Raw genomic sequence first — 22,161 nt, 5'->3', positions numbered from 1 at the left:
GTTATTTTATTTTGTTTAATAATATTTTAGTCAATAAGTCAATGGAGGGGAAAATGCTGAATCAACGGTTTTCAAGGCGCCGCAAGCGCCAAAGACAGCTATGTCGGCTTATAACCGGCTCGGGGCGCCAAATTGACGAGGGCATTTCTATTTATTTTTGGATTATTTATTTATATTTGTTTTTTTTATTTGCCATGTCACCTCTAAAACACACGCACAAAGGACACCCACAAAACTCCCTCATTTACGCTTTTTTTAATTTTTCCCTATTTCATCTCTCTCTCTCTCTCTCTCTCTCTTGCGCGCGCGAAAGAGCAATGGAATTTTTGCAGGGTGCCGGGATCCGCGTTTCTCGATCGATGAAGTCAATTCAATTGATGGAGTTGTTCCCAATTTTGGTGTAGTTGTCATCAATCAATCGCCTGAGTTTTCGTCTCCTCTTGCCTGTAAATGCTCTTTCTATTTGTCCTTTTTCGTGTTTCGGTTTCTTCTTTGCGTTTTCCCTTTCGAGGATTTTGGAATGCTAGTAGGGTATGATGGTCGTTTTATTCCCGGTGATCTGCATCGAATCTATTTCTGTTGTCGTTGCGTTTTCCTTCAGAACAATTTGTTCCAGATCAATTAATAAGAGGCTTAAGTTGTTTCCGAAGGTGAATTCGGGGGTAAATTGTTATTGGATTGGAACGTGAAATGTTGTTATTTTTATTAATATTTTTTTCAAATCTTATTTTTGCGGATTTTTTTTTTTCTTCCCCTTGGAGATCTTATAAGGTATGCAGGAATGATGGTAATTTGCGTCATTGAAGCGTATGATTGGATGTGTAACTTCTTGTACAAATTTCGTTTTTGGCTTTTATCTCTACAATATTGGTGTATGTGCATGTAAAGTGTTTGGTTCTTGCGGTTTTTGATGATCTATTTTACAGAATTTGTTCGATTAAATATGACGATTTAGACTTGGGAGTTGCATATTTTCTTCGGAAGGCTGTTTTGCAATTTGGAGGACGCGAAACACAATGTCCACGAGGAGTGAACATCATACAGTCCCGCTGTCCGTGCTCCTGAAGCGTGAATTGGCGATTGAGAAGATTGAGAGACCGGAAATCGTACATGGTCAGGCGAGTCAGAGTAAGAAAGGGGAGGATTTTACATTACTGAAGTCGGAATGCGAGAGAGTGGTCGGGGATGGAGTCTCTACGTATTCGGTTTTTGGGGTAGGTTCTTTATCTGCTGGAAAAAGTTGTACTCTATTCGATCAGATGTTTACTTTTAACAGCTACGCTGTATATAATCTTCCCCCCCAAGAGCGCGAAATTCTGCTGCATTTTATTGGACTTCTAACTAAAATGTTAAATTCTTATGTTTGCAGCTTTTTGATGGACATAATGGATCTGCCGCTGCTATTTATACTAAGGAAAATTTGTTGAACAATGTTTTAGCTGCTATTCCATCAGATCTCAACAGAGACGAATGGGTTGCAGCATTGCCAAGGGCCTTGGTTGCAGGTTTTGTGAAGACGGACAAAGATTTCCAAGAGAAAGGTGAGACTATCTCCATATAACCAAATTATCTTAGTCGTTCTTGGTTACCTCCTCTTGGGGTAATCCACATTCACTCACCTTAGGAAGGGAAGATTGTGGATTGGAGTTCATTTTATTTTGTATGATGAAAGGTTTGTGGAAACTTATATGTACCATTATGGTGCACCCGTGATTGCAAATTGGCAACTTTATGTGGAGGAGAAAAGAAAAAAAAGATATATATTTTTATGATTTTGGTTTGCCCAGAATTAGTCGTGAAAGTATTTGACATAACCCATTCTGCTTGATCATCATAAGTTTATGGGCTGCACGTTTGCAGCCTTTTTCTTACTACTACTCTTATAAGTTCCCCGCCCAGAAGCTGCAATTCTGGTATGGACATTTTAAAAAACTTATGATATTGATGCATTGCTATTTGTTGTTATTCCAGCACAAACATCAGGAACCACCGTCACCTTCATGATCATTGAGGGATGGGTTCTCACTGTTGCTTCTGTTGGGGATTCCCGTTGCACGTTAGAATCAGCTGAAGGTGACATCTTCTACTTATCAGCAGATCATAGGCTAGAATGCAACGAAGAAGAGTATGTTATTATTTATCAATGCAACGTGACTTAGTGCCATCCACTTTAACTATTAGTATTGTGCTTAAGATTCTTGAATGCTTTTGAATAGGAGAGAACGTATAATTGCTAGTGGCGGTGAGGTGGGCCGGCTGAATACCGGTGGTGGTGCAGAGGTCCGGTTATTTGACTCAGACTTTTATAAGCTAGTCTTACTTTTTCAACTTTTGAGTTCCAAGGCTGACTTTTAGATGCTTGCGTGTTCTTTGTTTATCTTAGATTGGTCCATTGAGATGCTGGCCAGGTGGCTTGTGTCTATCACGATCAATTGGTGATATGGATATTGGCGAGTTTATAGTGCCTGTACCCTACGTGAAGCAAGTTAAGGTAGGTTTCTATCTGATGAAGCTATCTTTCTACGTGTTATATATTTAAAATTTATACCTATCCTTGCTTGCTACAAAATAACCCTTTTTCTATGTAATAGGTTTTCTCTCAAAATTTAGCATAAGGCTGTTGCCCTTTGAAACACTTTTTCAGAGTTTTTCTATAATTGCTTTTGGTTGACAGATGCTTGTGCACAGTTGGTGACTCATTAATTTATTATTATTTTTTCTTTCCCCATGTTTTGGCATGTGATCTGCATGTGAACCTTGTTTTGGATCTTCAACATCCTTCGACATCCATAGCAGAAAAACGTTATGATATCCTTATATGAGTAAAAGACTGGAGCTTTATTTTACTGGATTGTTGGTTTCATAGGCAATTATGGAAAATATTATACTGTTGCACTGATCTTTGTCAAATATTAAATTACTATGTTAGACAGCAATGGCAACATTATCTTTGAGCTATATCATGTGTGGTCCAATTGAATTGAAGATGAATTGATATAAGTGAGATGATGATAATTTGCCAATCATGTTCACATGTAGCAGGAGATGTCAGAGGAAACACATGCAACTCATCTGAGGTGGTTTAGAGTTGGTTAGAAATGAGAATGTACTATTAGTCTTGCTAGTAACTCAGGTGTGTTTAAATGACTAAGTGGACACTGTAACTATCGAAGGGTAGAGAGAGTTAATAAATAGGAGGGGCGAAAGAGAGATGCTAAATGTATACGTTTGTCTTTTGGTGGGTAAGAGAATATTTAATGGAGTACAGGCCAGCCTCTTGAACTGCTGCTCTTATTTTTAGCTATCAGTAAAATATTTACATTTTTCAGTTCATTGCCTCTTGGTGTATAAGATCTTGTCAGGGCATCAGCTGCTGGGTTTTTGTATTTGATATTTAATTGATCTTGTCTGGAATGCCATTCTTTTGTCACGTAAATTCATGCTCTAATTTAATCTTGCAGCTATCTTCTACTGGTGGTAGGGTTATTATTTCAAGTGATGGTGTTTGGGATGCTTTATCAGCTGAAACTGCCTACGATTGCTGTCGGGGGATGCCGGTAGAAACTGCTGCTGCACAGATTGTTAAAGTATGGATGGTTACAAATTGATTCCTTTAGTCCTTGTTTGATACTGTTATAATAACTTTCTTTATTATAGTGTATGATGCTTTTCACCTGATTGACCATCTTTCTTTACAGGAAGCAGTACAGTCAAAGGGACTTCGCGATGATACTACATGCATTGTGATTGACATATTACCAAGGGAGAAACCATCTACTGCTTTGCCGCCAACGAAGAAGCAGGGAAAAAGAATGTTTAAATCAATGTTCCGCAAAAAGACTTCTGAATCATCTTCTCATCTTGATAAGGAATATAATGAGCCGGATGTTGTTGAGGAATTATTTGAGGAAGGATCGGCTATGCTGTCAGAAAGGTTTGTGCTTTTTGAGAGCAGAGAAGTTGAATAAATTTTACCAACATTTTGATGATCGATTCAGATGGACAATTTTTACTAGTAATGTTGAGGAATTATTAGCGTCTTATCATCAATACTATCCTGACTTCAGCTTCTGAAATGCAGGTTAGAGGCGAAGTATCCTATCTGCAACATGTTTAAGCTGTTTGTATGTGCAGTATGCCAAGTTGAGATCCAACCTCGGGAGGGTGTCTCCATATATGCCGGCTCATCTAGCAGAGGAAAATTGCGTGCTTGGGATGGACCTTTTCTATGCTTAAGTTGCCAAGAGAAGAAAGAAGCCATGGAAGGGAAAAGACCTTCTGGAGGTCTGTGGATCCTGTGTTTGTGTGTGATTGATTATGCGTGTTTATCATTTCAAATTAGTTTTGTACAGATTTATCCCTAAATTGGTTAAAAGTTATTCTTATGTCTCTGCACAGAAAGACACAGCAGCGGAAGTGACTAGCCTACTCTTCAGTTACACTTCATTGTGGGTGCACTGAGCAGAGTTGATTGTGATCTTGGAATTGACCCAGACTTAGAAATTATTCAGAATTGACCTTCATCTCGGAAATGGACCCCTTTCTGAGGTTTTCCACAATGCTCATTGCTTCCTTTGAGAATTTGGATCATTTTTTGGATTCCACGGCAATTCCATTGGGAAATATAGCTCTCTATTGTGTTACTACTCTTCAAGGCAGGAGATGCCAGTTAGAGTTGATTGCTTTTGGATACTGTTTTCTGACATCGGTTTATGATTGACATGCTTGCCTCACATCTTGGTGGAAAGCTTTTGATAAAGTCGCTTGTATATGACACTGAAGAGTGAAGGTAAATCATTTAGTTTCTCCATTCATTCCATTATCTGCTTGTCCTTCCTACTTACAATATCACTGAGTGAACGTATTCGTCATTGTAATTTAATATGTAGGGGAATTCAATTAGATATGTTTAGCTCACTGTTGGTTAGGAGGAAATCCCTTGCAACACAGCTGTCTAGACGATTTGTTCATATACATTTTATTACATTCTCTGACATGTTCAAGATGATGAACCATATTAATAGAAAATATTGGCTGGCACATTTTCCGAGGAAAAGAAAAAGAAATCCTTTGATACCCATTACTTTAGTTTGTGTACGAATTGTTCTCTTATTATCTAGATATTGAAGTCTCCCAGTTTTTATTTGGCGTACACTTGAATCTGGCCTTTGTGCACTTCTCCTCCCTCTCACTGATCGTCTTCTTCACTTATTGTGGGGATAGTGAAGCTGTAGATCTAGACGCCCCGAGGTTAGTGCGTAGTGTGGTCACAAGCCACACCGCAAGAAGTAGACACTGTTTTGGTTGTATTTGGCTAGTAGAAGCCAACCCACACGTGAACTGCAAGCTAGCTAATAGGGACTTTCTATTGTTTTGTGTTTTAGATTTTATTCCTTTAGAGCGTAGCACATGAGAGATATAAAAGTTTCTTTTTCTTTCTTTGACTACCCCCCCAATTATGAGGCGAGTCATTTTATTGATCTGATGAAGTGAGAGAAACATAAGAGATTTGCATATTTTGATCTTAGAACAGATTTGTAGGAAGGTTAGAATCTTTGTCACTACTAAGGACCCATCTACACAAGTCCTGTGCATTTATTTTCTTTTCCTTTCCTTTCCTTTCCTTTCCTTTGTGGTTTGAGATTCTCATATCCACTCATCTTCTCCAGTCACTCACACCCATAGAGGAGATGGATATGAATGGCTCCTACATTTTTCATGTTTTCTCAGTGACTTTGTTGTTGACCTGAGCTAATTCAAAATACCTCAAAAGTAACTACCCTGCTTCTTCTTTATATGATTGGACCACCGTTCACACGTGTGTGTGGGTCTCTGCCACTCCACCAAACTGCTTGAAATTCTTATCTTCTTTTTCCCCCTCATATTATAAAATTTCCCCCTTTTTCTCCTATCACTTCTTTTTGAAGCCATGAATAAGACTTTATTATAAGACTTTATTTTGCATTAAGTTGAATGAAATCGAAAAATAGGATTAATTGATAAATTAGAGGGTTGAAATGAATGGAAAACTGTCGCCACCACTATACAAATTATGTGGTTTATGCAGCAAGTCCTGTAACAGTTGATAGACTTCACCTAATTACATTTATTTTTATTTCTAAAAAAATAAAAATATTATAAATAATTAGATAGCAGAAATGTATGGATTGATTAACTGCCAAAAGTGTCTTTCCCATACCTTGCACAATCAGGACTTCGATTCTCTCCTTTTTAAATATTTATTACAATATTACATTACAAAAAGAAAAAAAAAATGAAACACCATCTAATACTTGAAGTTAAATTATATGAGGTCTTGTTTGATTTTCTTTGGAAAGGTAAAAGATGTTACACCCATAATTTCAAATAATCTAATTAAAATTATTGAAAGATATAAGAATATTAAGGGAAAAAGAAAAAAAAAAAGAAAAAAAAAAATGCTATTTGTGAAGGGATCCTTAGATCGAAGTACTTGGTACTTTAATGGCTGTTGGATTCTCAGCTTCAGGCAGTGAAGAGACAAGATCCCTCTCTCGCTCTCTCTCTCTCTCTCTCTCCACTGCTCCGGAATCTTCCTTATCCTTAGAACCCTAAGTGTTGGGAGAGAGAATCTGAATTATGAACTCAAATCAGAAGCAGAAGACAGCAGAGGAGGAAGTTGCAGAGTGCAAGCAAGAAGCAGAGAGCTTTGAGGTTGAAGAAACATCTCCTCCTCTTTCTCCCTCTGCTTCCTCTTCTCCTTCACATGAATTCTCCTTCACAACCCCTCTCCATTCTTCTTCTTTCAAACCCAAATCCAAACCCACTCCTCCTTCCTTCGCCATTGACTTGTCTCCTGCAGATGACATCTTCTTCCATGGCCACTTGCTCCCCCTTCATCTCCTCTCCCACCTTCCCTCTTCACCTCGCTCCTCCACCACTTCCATCCCTATCAAACACTTTTGGGACCATCAACACCCCATCAAAGACACCTCAAGCTGCTGCATCAGCAGCCCCAACCACCACCCAACTGCACCTACGGAACCAGGTGGCAGGACCAAATCCAAGCCTTTCTCATTGCTTGGGTTTCCAAAATGGCGAAAAGGGTGCGACACTAACGAGAAAAATGATAGAGGAAAGCACAAAAGGAAGCTGGGGTTTGATGTCACTCAAGTTCTAAAGCGATATGCAAGAGTGGTCAGGCCATTGTTGTTGTTCAGATGGAGGAAAGAGAGCTTCCACATTCGTCGCCAAGCCTATTCGTTTTCAGGTAATTTGAATCCGCGATACAAGCAAGAACAATTGAGAGGAAGGCGAGGAGAATTCTCAGCACCAGCATCCATGAGGACATCCCCAACAAATAGTGGCCTCCTCTTTGCTACTCCCTCTATGACTTCTTCTTCTTCTTCTTCTTCTTTTAGTGATAGCACCATGGAAGAGTTGCAGTCTGCTATTCAAGCTGCCATTGTCCACTGCAAGAACTCCATTGTTAAAGATGATAAAACCATTGTCAAGAGCTGCTATTAACAGTAAAGTTTCTTTGCTTGCAAATTCGGATTCCTGTAAAATATCCATTAACAGAGGTGTCGATGATTTCAACTGAAGCTAAGAGAAATGAAGTTGGTATTTCATGTAAAAAGGCCAATGATTAACTGTTGTTATACATAATTCTAATAACCTCCTCGCCTTGGATCAAACCTTTTACTATTTTACTTTCAGAATCACTATATGTAGAAGAACAGAACGGAAGGGAAAAAAAATCATTCAAAATTTTCCTAAAGTTGAGACTAGAAATTGGCATTTCCATATCCAGACTTGTCCTATAATCGACATACAAGCTAAAGTGAAGCTTCATAAGCAATTCACAAGGGCAATGGAAAAAGAGCTTGAATCAGAGATGTCAGAGTGGGGACAGAATGGAATGAATTTTACAAGTGAGTCCAACAAAACGATAGAAAGAGATACAATAATTCAAAAGCCCACTCAAAGCTCTAATCAACTATGACCCTTTGAACTCCAACAGAACCATCAAAAAAGTCCAGAGAAGATGATGATGATGAGGTATAGCTGCGTGATTGGCTAAGTTCGTAGAATATAAAGAACCCCCACCTGATCATATCACAGCCCAGTAACCCGTAGTCCCACACGAAAAGTGTTCTCACTCTTTTCAGCAATCATGGAAAAATGCGATCAATTGCAGAAACAGAAAAAAGTGCCCAAAGGGAGAGATCCAAACTCACAAAGAGCTTTTGAATTTGCGTCAAGTGCGCACGACTAGGCGGTGGCAGCGCCCTTTCAGCCGCCCGTGCGACGGCATTACCAAGCAATTGAGACGACCATAGTGCTTCCTACAATTCCAAAATTCCAAAATTGAATCATGATTGGCCCATATATAAATATGCCCAATTAGGGTGAGTTTGGGCCTGCGTTTCATGATTGGCCCATATATAAATATGCCCAATTAGGCCCAACTTAAAATTGAATATGATATTTTAAAAACAGAATGGGTGACCAATTTTTAAATGGTAAGCAAATCTTTTTTTATATAAACACGTATTTGCTTCCTAAATTTCTAAATTTTACTTAAATTAATTTAAAATTAAAGGACCTTTTTTTAATTTCTTTGCCTTTGAAAGCCCTAATTGATGGGAACTTTAATTTCTGATTATGGATTCTTATTCCCTTGAGATTAAATAAATTATATTACAACCTTCTTTTTATTTAAGAATATTTTAAAATATTTTATATACCAAAAAGCAACGCATGCCAGTTGATATCAACTAATTTTCTATATGAACGCACGTCCCATAATGATATGATATTATTTAGAATGGTATGATTTTAATTTGGTATTTCTAAAATACTTCAGAGAGGATTGCCCGACAAAAAAAATAAATAATAATAATAAGACTATAATTTTAACTCAAAAGATCCATTCATTACACAACAGATTACACACCAAATCCTAAATTAAACCACAGAAACACAGAGTTCGAACAGTAAGGGCAAAAAGAAATCCCTATAAATTCAAATGACGGTGTATTTGCGTTTCTCGGCATAATTGACAAGCAATTCGAAATCCTTCTCGCCGATGAATCCATCTCCATCGGAATCAGTGTGAAGAAGAGCGTGGAGAGCTCTGTAGGACGGAAGAAATGCGCCAATGTACCTGAAAGCTGCAGTGAGCTCGGTGGTGCTTAGACGGCCGTCGCCATCGCCGTCGTGGTTTCTGAAGATTACGCTTAGCTGCTCTCTTGATAGCTTCGGCCTGGGCTGGTACGTTTTGCTTTTCCTTGCCATCTCCGCCGAGTTCCTTATTTTGTTTTGTGATTTTTTCTCGTTTCCTTTTCTGTTTGCTTGCAATGCTGTGTTGCTGTGTTGCTGTGTTTATATATAGAAGCTTGATGGGATGGATATAAATAATATATGTATATATTTTTCCTCAATTTCTTTGTCAAAGCATCTTCAAGTACATGTTTTTATTTTAAATTCCAATGTTTTTTTATACAAATTTTTTTAAAAAAATCCTATTATAAGTTTAGTTATGATTTTAAAGTGATTAAATTTTTTGTTATAAAAAGTAAATATATTCGTGTAAAAAATTAAAATAATATATTCATATTCATCTAAAAGCTATTTTAGAGGTAATTCTCTAATAGTTCTAGAAAGGGTTGCTTTCTTTTTGCAATAAATAAATATGATTCAGAGTTTTTTAATTTATTAATTATATTTCAAGTTTATATTTGATTAAGTAATAATTATATAATGAAATAGTAGTAAAATAAGTAATGAATGAAATAAAAAGATAAAATAAATAATAATATAAATATTATGTACGAAAGAATTTCTTATTTATAAATCCATGACTTTTTCTTTAATTAGTTAACATGAAATTCCTCTCACAACCATATTCGTTAGCTTTTATTAATGTTTAAAGTTGACAACCTATCCTCCTCCCACTCTAACCTCATCTTCCAAAAGGCATATGCTCCAACGGGTGAACTTTCTTTCAACGTCTCTTTATCTCTATCTAAAAGCATTTCTTAAAATACCTTTTTTATTTTTATCTCATCCCAAATGTCTTTTTATTTCATTTCAATCTATTTGAATAAAAAAAACAAACCGCTAAATTAATAATAATATTAAATATGTACTTTATTTTATTATTATTATTATTATTTTTTTGTTTCATAACGTTTTAAAAATATAAGAAATGCCCTAAAATTTTATCTTAAAAAAATTAGAAAAAAAATATAATTTTAAACTTTTTAAAAAAATTTAAAAATAATTTTACCGTTTAAAAAATACTCATGAATTTTTTAAATCATTTTTTTCTTTTAACTTAGATGCTTTTTTTCCCTTTATTTATAATTCAAAAGAAGTGAGCCGAGTGTTCTAATATTCTCTTCTGGTTTTAATGTGTTGTCAGCATAAAGCTGTAGGAGCACATGTCATCTGTTTGGCCATTATTAATGTTTTTTCATTAAATTAATAAAAATATTCTTGTATTTATAATACTCTTAAACCTCTTAAAAAAATTTAAAAAATAAATTTACTATGTATTTTTAAAAATTTTAATTAATAATCTTCAATTTTTAAAAAAAAAATAAAAAATGTGTTTAAAAAATACTCATAAAAATTTTAAATTAGTATTAACATTTTTTATCTTTATTAAAAAATATCTTATTAAAACTATCTATTTTATTAATTATTTCTAACTTTTTGTTGTTAGTTTTAAAAGTTCATAAGTATTTTTGAAACAACGATCATGGATATTTTAAAAACATTTTAAAAATTGGTGTGAAATTTTATGTTAAGATAAGTAAGATGTATTTATAATGGAATTATGTTTAATTAACATAATTGTTGGTAGTAACGTACAAAATTAGTCAATAAATAGGAAAAAAAAAAAAGGAATTTTTAGACAGGAAGGTAATATATTCCTCATATCTTTCCCAAAATTAATTTAATTTAGAATATTTGGAGAATCTCAATCTCAAATAGATATTATGTTTTTGGGAGTTAGTAATAATTAGAATAATTTAATATTACATCTCTATATTCTTAAAAGTCACATGCATCATAATATACATTATTATTATGCAAAATTTGTTTGTCACATGTTTGTTTGAAGCAAAAAAACAATATAATCTTATATTATAATCCAATAAATTAATGTGACAGGTATTGGTCTAAAAGAAACAGCCATTGTGACTGCTCTCTTTTAATTATTCCTTTTTAATATTTATATTTATTATTATTATTATTTTGTTATTTACCATATACATGCCTTCTCTTCTCCATTAACAAAAAGAGAAAAGATGAAAAATTAAATCATGTAATTTAAAATTTGATTGACAAAAAAAAAAATAATAATAACCCGAGGCGCATTAGAATATAACATATGGTATTAAGAAATTAATTAAAAAAAATGATAAACGTAATATTTGTTTAAAAAAAAAAAAAAAAAGAATCGAACAGACAGAAAGCTTTGGTTAATGGGGCTGGTTTGACTAAGCATGAGCTGATGTTAGTAAGCATTGTCTGTCGGGCAGATCAGATTCTATGCAAGCAATCCAAATTGGTCTTAGTGAATTTGTTGGGGGTTGATTGGACCTGTTGCCGTTTACTAGATAGTCTACAAGTGGGAGATTGTTGAGATATGGAGCCTCTGATAGAGATATATTTAGAATATATTTTGTAAAAATAGGATAGATATATATATAGTAGATATTCGGTAAAAATTGAATAGAAACCAAATTATAATATTTTAGTCTCTCCTACTTTATCTCTCCTATCCGATGTTGATATAAATATTTTCCTATATGAATTGGATTAGGTTGAAAAGTTTTTATTGGACCAATCAATGAACCCAACCTAACTCTCTATGTTTAGGTGGTTAAACAAAATGATTTATAATTATTCGATATAATCTTATATAAAAGATATTAAAAGTTTATACATCAATATAAATCAATCTATAATCATTAAAAAAAAATTATCAATAATAACAAATGAAAATTGTAACTATCTTAACACATGAGTGAGTTGAGGCGTTGTTTTCAAGTGATTTATAAATTTCTCTGGTGAACGTGCGCATGCTAAATATCATTTGGTACTTGAAATTTAGTCTTGAGCTAAAATTTAAAATCTAGACTTAGTGTTAACTTATTTTATAAGTTTTAGACTAGACTAATGTGTTAACTTGTTCTTAGTTGTTTATAAGTTTTAGACTCTAATATTCAGGGAAATGATCACATTTTTATGCGAAATTGATTCAAACCCTTTATTTAAAGGTCGGTTGCCTTATTGTTCGCATAATATTGATCTAAGAACTATGATCGTGGGAGGAGAAGCTTGATTGCTGGACCGGTCCAATTAACTTGTCTGGACCAGTCCAATTCAATTGCACCGGTCCAAATTAGTTTAGTTGCAATAGTTTGATTCATCGGACCTCGATGAGATAAAATAAAAAGAATTAGATTATTTGAACTTGAAATGAACTCATATGACTTGATGGTACTAATAATTTGGAAATGTAATTTTAGTCAATACAGTATCTCATGTTATAAAGATCAAACCACATTATATTTGAAATGTTTCAAATTAGAATATGCGAACATTTGAGAACCTACAAATAAATTACTTACGGAGTATTTTTATACTTATTAATATTATTTTTGCCTTTTATGATAAGTCGTGTAATAATTCAAGGCCTCAAGTCCTCAACTAGTAGATATGGTATCTTTCGGTTTTAGCAGATATTGTCAGTATCCTTTCGGTTTTAGTAGATATTGTCAGTATCTTTGGGTTTTAAGCGTGTAATAGTTCAAGTTCTCAAGTCCTCAACGAGTAGATATTGTATCTTTAGGTTTTAGCAGATATTGTTCAGTATTTTAATAGATATTGTCATTGTATCTTTGGGTTTTAGCTGATATTGTCATTTTTGTACTCCAAGTTAGGGTTTCATTCTTCTTCCTTTTTTTAATTTTTTTTTATTATTATCAAAATTATATTAAATTGAACTTGCCACATGGGGCAGAAGAAGTTTAAGATTTCCTTCCTCAACAGAATATAGGAGGTGAAGTACAATTATTTTGTAGGATTCTTATTTTAAGATATGTTTCCAATTATATGTTAATACAGCCTTAAAATAGTTTACATAATTAAACGCGCATTAAAACGAATCAAAGTATAGCGTACTCGCATCTTACTGAGTAATCAAGAAGGCGATCAAGTTCGTCGAGAGTAACGTAACCATCGCCGTCGGAATCGGCGGCTTTGAGAGACTGGCGAGCTCTGAAACGGCTCCAGTTTGATCCTAAAGAATCGAAGGCGGATTTCAGTTCCAGGCGGGAAAGTCGGCCATCGCCGTCGCCGTCGTGCTTCAGGAAAATATCGCGAAGCTGCTCTCTGGAGAAAGGAACTGGACATCGCTTGTAGTCGCTAACGCCGTTGCGGAAGATGAAACTCATCGCCGTAGAGTTTGTTTCGAGCTCCGCCGATCGCCGGCTTTGACGGAGTTCTTTGTGTTTGATTCTCGGTTGAGTTACGGGGTTGGAGGGGATGATCTTATTTATTGATCGCTTCCTCTGCCTTTTCAACTAAAAAAAGTTCCGGCGCGTTTTGGAATTTGGATCGTCGCATTAACAAATCTGGGTGCCCATTCTCCTAAACTTCTTTTTAATAAATAATTGGTGATTTTTGTTTTCAGATTCTTTTTAGTTTGAGCAAACAACTTTTGTTTTTCTAGATCTCACATTAAAAAAAAATTCAAATTTTTAAGTTTTATTACACAAAAATAAAAATAAAAATTTATACAAAAATACATTAATTTTTTAAAATTTTGAATTTTTAGACAAATATATATATATGAAATACATTAATTTTTGAAAATTTTAAATTTTTAGAAACCCAGATTGATTAGGAGAGGATTCCCCTAGACCGAAAAATAGGAGATGATAGAAAATATTTTCTTTATATAAATGGAGTCGAAAACAAAATTATATTTCGAGTACTAATAAAAATAAAGTAAAGTTTTTAAATTATATAATCTAATTCACATTAGATTTTGAATTTTGAATTTGAAATTGGTAAATATTAAATTATATTAAAAAGTATTTTCTCTCACGCTGCAACTAATTATACTAAAATCATAAAATAAAAACCAGACATTTAAAAAAAAATAATATATGTCTGTCACATGATTCACATTTTTAATCCATCCAGAAAAAAGAATCCAATATATTTAAATATTATTGGGCAATTTATTTATTTTTAATAAAAACGCAGAATTCAAATAAATTTATTTATTTGGATTATTCTTATAATTATTAGGATGAGGTATCCTACAAAATCAGGCAATATCAACTATTAAAAAATTAATTTTTTATCTCTATAATTAGAATTATTTTGCTAAAATAGAATCAACAAATCTAAATAAGAATCTTGAAAAATACATATTGGCTTACAAGTAAAGCTAAACGGCACTCTCGGTTAGATTCATATTTAAATATCACACCACTTTTTACCTAAACGAATAATTTAATTATTTTAAGCATGTGTATATAAAAAATCCATGATATAAATTAATTTGATTCTCGTATTATTTTCGGCTCATAAATCCCTCAAATTTAAAAAAAAATATGAGTGGAGGTGGTATGAGAATTTTGAAATGGATTATGCTTTCTTTTTCTTGCTATCGCATAGAATCTAATAATGGAAGGCTATAAAAGGATACCTTTCCATCTTTATTGCTTTCTTCAAGTTTTAATTTATCCATATATAAACCCCAACAATAGATAAGATTAAGATACACATTAAAAACAAACAACATGCATAATTATTACAAAACTTGAATTATGGAATTAGTAGTAAATAGATAGCAACAATTCATGTGGCCCCATTTTATTTTCAAGTTTTTTTTAGAACCGAACCATCAACAATCGATAAAGAAAGGTGTCGTGGGAGGCGGCGTGACAGTAAAATCATACAACATAGCCTTCGCTCAACATGTACTTGACGAACTGATCGATCTCCTCCTCGCCAAGCTTTCCATCTATGTTCCGATCGGCGTGACAGAGAGCCTTGTAGGCAAGATGGACTGGAAATTCAGCGTCGAGTTGCTTCAATGCATTCTTGATCTCGAACAATCCCAATCCGCCGTCTTCATTCGTATCCATCTGGTGGAAGATCTCTTTCAGTTCCTTCGCTGAGTAGGCGCTCTTTGGATTCATTTTGGATGGAAGAACGACCTAATTCTCTAGTCGAATGGCTTCCACTAGGGTTTTGATTTTTGTTGACAATTGAAGTGGAGAAAAAGAGGAGTTTATATAGAAAGCTGACAATCAATGGCAGTGGCTTTAGCCATTAGAGCTGCCATCGATGACGCGAGAGGATTAGAATGTAGATGCGGAGTTATCTTGTCTACTTCTCCAATGGGATCGGTATGCGTTTTTTATTCGGGTCCCCCCTACATCAAAAGTTGAATTGAATAGAAGTTTGCTTCAATCTCTATTAGAAATCACGATTTAAATAATTTTTGACATCTTGAAATTTGAGTGATTCTCAACAATGAATATTTTCTTTTTCTAAAGTAGAGGAGGCAAAGAATAATTTCTTTCAGCGGTGAAGATAGCCACTAGTCTAGGCTAATTATTCTTTTCTCGGGATATTTTTATTTTTGAAATATAATTTTTTGTGAAAATAGTGTGAAGTGACAAAATTTGAAATTTTTTTTGGGTTGTTTCTTAAAACAATGGACTTGTAGCAATTTCAAAGAAATAAGGAATGCCCAAAGAGGATAAACTTTTGGCATAAAAGCTTGGGTGTGGAATAAAGCGAAAGACGTAAGATAGTTGCACGAAAGTGATCAAATTTTTCTTCAACTTCAACCATAGAAGAATGATATTCCAACAAAGGAAATAATTAATAACATTTTTTAAATATAAAGTTTCAAAAATTAATTAGAATATTTGGTAATTTAGAAACTAAAATAAAATAAATTTTAAATGTGAAATTATAAATTTGGTCATAAGCTTTTAAAATTGCATATGCTATAGTTTTTGTATTATGTTATTTTTCTTCTTCTTTATAATATGTGAGGAGGAATATTTGAGTCTCATAATATATTTATAAAAAATCAAAACAGTTGTAATCAGTTAACTAGTAAATAATAGATTGAAATAAACTATTAATATAATTATTATTGTATAACATCATATAATATATATATATATATATTTATTATAATTTTGTAATTTAAAATTTCAAATATATTTTTTTCAATAATTTACTCTATTTAGATTTAATTTAATTTTGATTTTGGGTCAGTTTTTGTCAATAAACCATAAATTTGGGACATAATAAAATCCCAGAGCCACGCAAGAGTCGGGGTTTCTCGTGGCCATGGAGACCCCAAAACCCTACCCGCAATCGAATCTTCTGCTCTCCGTTTCTTCTTTCATTCACCATCACTGTACCAGATTCGGAGCTGAGCTTTCCAATCGTCTCGAAGAGACTAAACGCTTTTCCCGAACCTTCGCCAAAAGATGGCCGGCGGAGGCTAATTGGCGATCCTTTCCTACACCAGCTTTCGCGTCCCTTGCGCAGCACACTAATGCCTTGGCTGCCACTCTTAGTTCAGATCAATTGGCTAAGTCTCTCATCGGCACGGCGGTCTACACGGTTAGCAATTCAAACAACGAGTTTGTGCTCATTTCTGATCCCAATGGTGTCAAGTCAATTGGGTTGCTGTGCTTCCGCAAGGAAGATGCCGAGACCTTTTTGGCTCAGGTATGCTTTGCACCTGTTTTTTCTCCACCTGTGACTAGTGAAATGATAGGGAAGAATGTGGAAAACTTGTCGCAATCGGGTTTGTGCTGTTTTTGTGGAATTTGTGTTTGATGATGTGGAAAATTTTCTGCATTTGAAGTAAGTTTACCGTTCTAATTATTTAGTTAAAATCTGATGTTTTATCCATGATTCTTAAGGAGTGCGATGTTTATATTGCAATATGATATATATTATAGTGAATTTCAGGTCCGATCGAGGAAAAAGGAACTAAGAAGTAATGCGAAGGTTGTCCCAATTAACCTCGACCAGGTACCTTGCTTACATCAAATTTTTACTTCTCGAGCACCGATCATTTTCCTTGCTGTAGTTATTTTGTTTTCCCCCCCTAATGTTCAACCGTGTAGTGGAATTCCGTAGTGAAAGTTATAGTGTGGGTGATTGGTAACTAAATCTGCAAGTTTTTACTAGTACGCCTGATTAATGGTATGAGACAATGAGAGGGGAGGTTTTACCCGATGGGGAAATCAGTTTTATAGTCATCTGGCTAGTGAAAATCTTCATCTCTGACACGTATGAATTTGAATGTTTCTTAATGTGGATGGAAGGGAGATTTCATATAAATCGAACAAATAACAAATAACTTTAATGCATACAGTTAAGATTTTGAATTCGATGGTGAGCAGAGAATGTCTAGATTTTTTTTTTTGGGTGGGGGAAGGCTTGAAATGAAAAATTTGTATGAGAGAAAACTCATTGACAATTCAATTTGGTTTGCCCTTTTCTGATGTATTGTGTAATGTCAATTGTTTTTTTTTTCCTTCCTCCTTCACCCCTATTTTTGTACTTCGATATATTTATTTGTAGTTTCTGTTCGCTTTTAATGATTCACAGGTATATATGTTGAAAGTAGAAGGTATTGCCTTCCGCTTTTTGCCAGATCCGGTTCAGATAAAGAATGCTCTGGAGGCAAGTTTTATTTGATCTTGTTGTCATTCTCATGGCTAGGATTGTTTTATAGAGTATCACATGCTATGCTATATTTTATATTCTTTCATTCGGCATCTAGATTTTCGTTTCTATAGAAATAACAAGATGGATAAGAGATGCAAGGCTGATATTGGCTAGATACCAACTACAATAGCTTAATCTAGTGGTCAAGGGGCTGGAGCTATAAGTTCAAATTGTGACACCTGGTGACACCTGAGTAAAATAGGGGTACATGATTGAACTGAGACTACAATCGAATCAGAGCGATTCTCAAGATAGAAGGGTTAAGAATGACTTAAAAGAATTAAAAGTCACTACTTAAACCAACAAGGTGCATCTTCCTTTTTGGTGGCTCAATCCTAAGAAGTTCATAGCTAAGCATGATCTGTTTGGAGCAATTTTATTTTGGGTGACCTCCTGAGAATTTTCTTAGGATGCATGTGAGTGAAGAGGAAGCATGCTGAAAAGACTTGTGTTGGTTTGTGGGGGTAGTCTTCACTCTTAGAAGCGAAGAGTGATTAACGTGAACATGCTGTAGAGATGCAGGGGAATACGGAGTCCAGGCATCAGGTGTCAAATCCTGATATGTACCTTGGCAAGGGTCGTTACAAATGGTATCAAGTGGGTACTTCTTCCAGTAAAATGTGGTTTGTTAATGAACCAAGGCAGAAATTGGTGGGCATGTGACACCCGAGTGAAGGAGGGGTCCACGAACAAACCGAGACCACATTTGAATGAGAGCGATCTTGAGGATAGGATGGCTAAATCATAGAAATTAAAAAAATTGAAAATCATTTCTTATACGAACAAGGTTACCATTCCTTTTCGATGACTAGGAATTTCATAGTTAAGCGTACTTTGCTTGGAGCAATTCTATGTTGGTTGATCTATTGAGAATTTTTCTAAGATGAATGTGAGTGAGGACAAAACATGCTGGAAGGACTCGTGTTGGTTTGTGGGGATAGTTTTCACTTTTAGAAGCGAGGAGTAAGTAATGTGACAATGTCGATGGAATGTAGGAGAATGCCTGAGTCATTAGGTGCTGAATCTGGATTTTGAATCTTGAGCCGAATCCTGGGCATAGGTCGTTACACAAACTAGTGGCTACAACATATTGGAGATATTAAAATCCCTATTTTTTTTTTTTTTTTTTGACAACCAAACCAAATGGAAAATGTTGTAAGTTCGATGTTTTCTCACCATTAACGTGTGGCACTAATTATATGCATATAAGCTAGTTGATTACCATTAGGGTTGAAATTGCTTCTGAATATCTTGAAAAGGCATATAAGCTAGTTGGTTGCCGTTAGGGTTGAACTTGCTTCTGAATATATTGAAAAGGCCTTGGCATTTCAATTCGGTGCTTGAGATGTTACTTCATTTCACTTTTAAATAAAGCATTTACAAACAATATCTAACATTTTGAATATGCTGTATTTCTGTTGACCAGAAAATTGTCTCATAATTGTATCTCTTTGTTTATATAGCTCAAAGCTTCGGATACACAAAGTAGTTTTGATGGAGTTCCTGTTTTTCAGGTACGTTGGTGCACTTAGTTAAATGGTTTTGACACAAAGGAAAAAATCAGCATTGTGAAAACGTTGGAATGACCTATAAATTGAATCATTAGCCTTTCCAAAATTCTAATGCAGAGCATATCAGCGATATCATGACTGTGGTTGTGCATAATTCATAATGCATGGTTATAATTGGTTTGACAGTTCCCATTATTTTATCTCTGTGTATAGTTGGGTTGACATGCCTTATATCCTTCCCACTTCTCATAATATCAATGTTTTCTCTTTTTTGCAGTCTGACCTTCTGATCGTGAAAAAGAACAACAAGCGTTATTGTCCTATATACTTTACTAAGGTCTGTATGCACATATAATTTCTGAGGAACTATGGATCGTGGATGCATCTAACCATTTACTGGAAATATAGGAAGATATTGAAAAGGAGCTGTTGAAGGTCTCAAAGGCATCGAGAGGATTAGGAACTTCTCAACATATTATGGTATATGATTCTATCATATTTTTTTTTGTTACGTTCTATTCATTGAATGGGTTAAACTTTGTGGCTCGATCAGTGCCCAGTGCTCCCTGTAATATGGTGTTATATATATATATTTTTCCTTCTTCTGCGTTTTGATACTTTACCAGAGTCCTATTCAGGCAGATGTGACAATGATGATGAATCTGGTTTAAGCTTTAAATACAAACTAAAATGTCTTGAATTATTATCCAGCGAGTGAAAATTTGTGTTGCATGTTTCTTTCTTGTGAAAAAAAATTATCTGTTCAGTTTGTCCACGATTATATTGTTTCTTCTCTTCATTTAACTAAAATTGTAACACAACAGGTTGGTAGTTTGGAAGATGTTCTTAAGAAAATGGAGGTGAGGTTTCTATATCTCAAGTAGTAGGCATCTTTTAGAATATAGAAATTGTATTCTTTCTTACTTTTCTTGATCAATAACAGCTGAATGAGAAGAATTCAGCCTGGGAAGATCTGATTTTCATTCCTCCTGGCAAAAGCCACTCTCAACACATTAAGGAAGTGGGCAAAGCATGACATAGGCTGCGAATTCAGCTAACAGTGTACACGAGAAGAATGAAGGAGCACTGATTCAGCCAACTGAGGTTAGAAAGCAATGGAATTCTATTATAATTGACCTCATAGGAGAGGAATAGTAAACACTAACGCCCTTTTTTTTTATCTCCCTCATTAGACGTGACTGGATCTGGTTCAGACATAGTTTTGAGAGGTTGATGAAGCTAATGTCTTCTCTTTTACGTTGAGGAGTTTAGTGAATATATCGCGGCTGGATTTCTCAGATGTGTTGAACTTGATTTTACTTTTGTATAGCTTTTGTCTTCTCTATTGGACGTAGTTTTCTTCTGTAGATTAGAATCTCAATGTACTTTTCTCAAAAATACGTAGCCACAATACTGAATGGCGGTTATTTATGTGGGAAGGGTATCAAAGCTGACAGGTTTATTGCAGTATTTGATTTCCTCAATAAATGAACTTTGTTTGTTTGTTTGTTTGTTTTTTTTTTTCGTTCAACTCGAAGGTTGTTATGACTTGTGTTGAAAAAATAGCAGAATTGGTGTCAGAATTTGGACATTTTGTTTGAAATGTATTAGTAGTTGTGGGACCAATCTGATTGCTTCCTTTGCCATTCCTAGTACCAATCTCTTCTTCATCTTCATCTTCATCTTCATTTAGAAAATTGTGTCCAACTTCCGTGTTCTATTATTTGTTTTTACCTCATTAATGGAATCAAATCAAATGATGAAAGATTTTAATGATTAAAGATGGAAGATGAAGGGTAGTCTCCAATGTTAGATATTTTTCACTTTTTAGTCGTGTGAGTTTTTTTAATATTTTTTTAATATTTTTTTCGATCAAAGTTTATTGAGAATTTAAGAGACAAGTCCATCCAAAAGAGAAAAGTTAGTTATTTCTCCCTCAACCCATCTTAGAAAGTGACATTTTCTTTCTTAGGTGGCTTAATTTCTTTAAGAAAATTTATATCAACTCGTATCAAGTCGTAGCTAATATATCCCAACAACAAAAATAAAAAAAAAAGTTAAAACATATAAGAATCAAATCAAAATTAAAAAAATAAATTATCCTTGCTAACTCAAAATTATGCCCTAATGTCTAAAAAAATAATAACATTTGACACATATGGACGACAGAAAACAAGATTGGAAAGAAGAAATATAAGAACGCGCCAGGTAGGGGTCGAACCTACGACTTTCTGCTTAGGAAACAGACGCTCTATCCACTGAGCTACAGGCGCCTTGTTGGCTTATAATAACAGACAATAAAATTTTAAAAATATAAGTATAGGGAAAAAAAATTTAACACGCACCAGGTAGGGGTCGAACCTACGACTTTTTGCTTAGGAAGCAGACCTATCCACTGAGCTAGACAATAAAATTTTATAAAGATAATTATAGAGAAAATAAATTGAACACGCGCCAGGTAGGGGTCGAACCTACGACTTTCTGCTTAGGAAACAGACGCTCTATCCACTGAGCTACAAGCGCCTTGTTTGTTATACGTTGACAGAGCAGCAACACGTCAGCAGCGTCCTTCCCACGTCAGTCGCCAGCTGTACTTTTCGGAGCATTCCTTACAGCAGCATGCATTTGGCTCTGGTTACGTGCCATACGCTTACTGGTGAAATCTCCTTTCCCCATAATCACCGAAAATCCTTCAATATCCCCGGAGGACTAAACGGTCATTTACTTCCACGCAAACAAACACCAGCAAAATACCAAAATGAAAATTACAAAAAAGGACGACGCCACCGATCTTCGGTCAATCCCACCGCTGGATCCGGTTGTCGGCGGCGACGGTCAGTTACTTGGAGAAATAAATCTGTAATTT

At 34.6% G+C, this 22,161-nt stretch overlaps 3 protein-coding genes and 2 non-coding genes across 6 annotated transcripts; 3 read left to right on the top strand and 2 right to left on the bottom strand.

Annotated features, from left to right (window-relative positions):
• The first annotated feature begins 225 nt into the window (after positions 1 to 225).
• LOC111477320 (probable protein phosphatase 2C 12) lies at positions 226 to 5,062 on the top strand. 2 transcript variants are annotated; one of them, XM_023121396.1, is made up of 10 exons: positions 226 to 446; positions 956 to 1,214; positions 1,370 to 1,541; positions 1,972 to 2,125; positions 2,217 to 2,280; positions 2,384 to 2,491; positions 3,462 to 3,587; positions 3,699 to 3,934; positions 4,082 to 4,284; positions 4,399 to 5,062. In XM_023121396.1, the coding sequence occupies exons 2-10, from the start codon at positions 1,017 to 1,019 to the stop codon at positions 4,422 to 4,424; spliced, it is 1,287 nt and encodes a 428-aa protein (XP_022977164.1). In that variant the 5' UTR covers positions 226 to 446; positions 956 to 1,016; the 3' UTR covers positions 4,425 to 5,062. The 2 variants fall into 2 exon arrangements, with proteins under 2 accessions (XP_022977164.1, XP_022977163.1); XM_023121395.1 differs by having other exon boundaries at positions 927 to 1,214.
• Positions 5,063 to 6,471: 1,409 nt separating this feature from the next.
• On the top strand, positions 6,472 to 7,676 carry LOC111476759 (BRI1 kinase inhibitor 1-like). The gene has a single exon (XM_023120558.1). The coding sequence runs from the start codon at positions 6,619 to 6,621 to the stop codon at positions 7,504 to 7,506; it is 888 nt and encodes a 295-aa protein (XP_022976326.1). The 5' UTR covers positions 6,472 to 6,618; the 3' UTR covers positions 7,507 to 7,676.
• Positions 7,677 to 16,336: 8,660 nt separating this feature from the next.
• LOC111476704 (protein TIC 22, chloroplastic-like) lies at positions 16,337 to 20,803 on the top strand. Its single transcript, XM_023120487.1, has 9 exons — positions 16,337 to 16,773; positions 17,020 to 17,082; positions 17,665 to 17,739; positions 19,248 to 19,298; positions 19,573 to 19,632; positions 19,704 to 19,775; positions 20,120 to 20,155; positions 20,239 to 20,399; positions 20,489 to 20,803. Exons 1-8 carry the CDS (start codon positions 16,387 to 16,389, stop codon positions 20,329 to 20,331), a joined length of 837 nt encoding a protein of 278 aa, XP_022976255.1. The 5' UTR covers positions 16,337 to 16,386; the 3' UTR covers positions 20,332 to 20,399; positions 20,489 to 20,803.
• A 692-nt stretch (positions 20,804 to 21,495) lies between these two features.
• TRNAR-CCU lies at positions 21,496 to 21,568 on the bottom strand. The gene has a single exon. It is a non-coding gene; the product is annotated as a tRNA-Arg (tRNA).
• A 177-nt stretch (positions 21,569 to 21,745) lies between these two features.
• Positions 21,746 to 21,818, bottom strand: TRNAR-CCU. Its single transcript has one exon. It is a non-coding gene; the product is annotated as a tRNA-Arg (tRNA).
• Between the last annotated feature and the right edge of the window lie 343 nt (positions 21,819 to 22,161).

This window comes from Cucurbita maxima, unplaced genomic scaffold, assembly GCF_002738345.1.
Source record: "Cucurbita maxima cultivar Rimu unplaced genomic scaffold, Cmax_1.0 Cma_Scf00003, whole genome shotgun sequence".
Classification (NCBI taxonomy): Eukaryota; Viridiplantae; Streptophyta; class Magnoliopsida; order Cucurbitales; family Cucurbitaceae; genus Cucurbita; species Cucurbita maxima.
The sequence above is the reverse complement of the archived record's forward strand: the minus strand, read 5'-3'. Positions and strand labels throughout refer to the sequence as shown.

What these genes read in the sequence shown, in the direction of transcription:
- LOC111477320 (XM_023121396.1), top strand. Translation starts at nt 1,017, where the DNA reads ATGTCCACGAGGAGTGAACATCATACAGTCCCGCTGTCCGTGCTCCTG. An exon ending in CTAGAATGCAACGAAGAAGA is followed by an intron (nt 2,126 to 2,216) that starts GTATGTTATTAT and finishes GCTTTTGAATAG; the next exon opens with GAGAGAACGTATAATTGCTA. An exon ending in ATACCGGTGGTGGTGCAGAG is followed by an intron (nt 2,281 to 2,383) that starts GTCCGGTTATTT and finishes TGTTTATCTTAG; the next exon opens with ATTGGTCCATTGAGATGCTG.
- LOC111476704 (XM_023120487.1), top strand. Translation starts at nt 16,387, where the DNA reads ATGGAGACCCCAAAACCCTACCCGCAATCGAATCTTCTGCTCTCCGTT. An exon ending in ATGGAGTTCCTGTTTTTCAG is followed by an intron (nt 19,299 to 19,572) that starts GTACGTTGGTGC and finishes TCTTTTTTGCAG; the next exon opens with TCTGACCTTCTGATCGTGAA. An exon ending in GAACTTCTCAACATATTATG is followed by an intron (nt 19,776 to 20,119) that starts GTATATGATTCT and finishes GTAACACAACAG; the next exon opens with GTTGGTAGTTTGGAAGATGT.
- LOC111476759 (XM_023120558.1), top strand. Translation starts at nt 6,619, where the DNA reads ATGAACTCAAATCAGAAGCAGAAGACAGCAGAGGAGGAAGTTGCAGAG.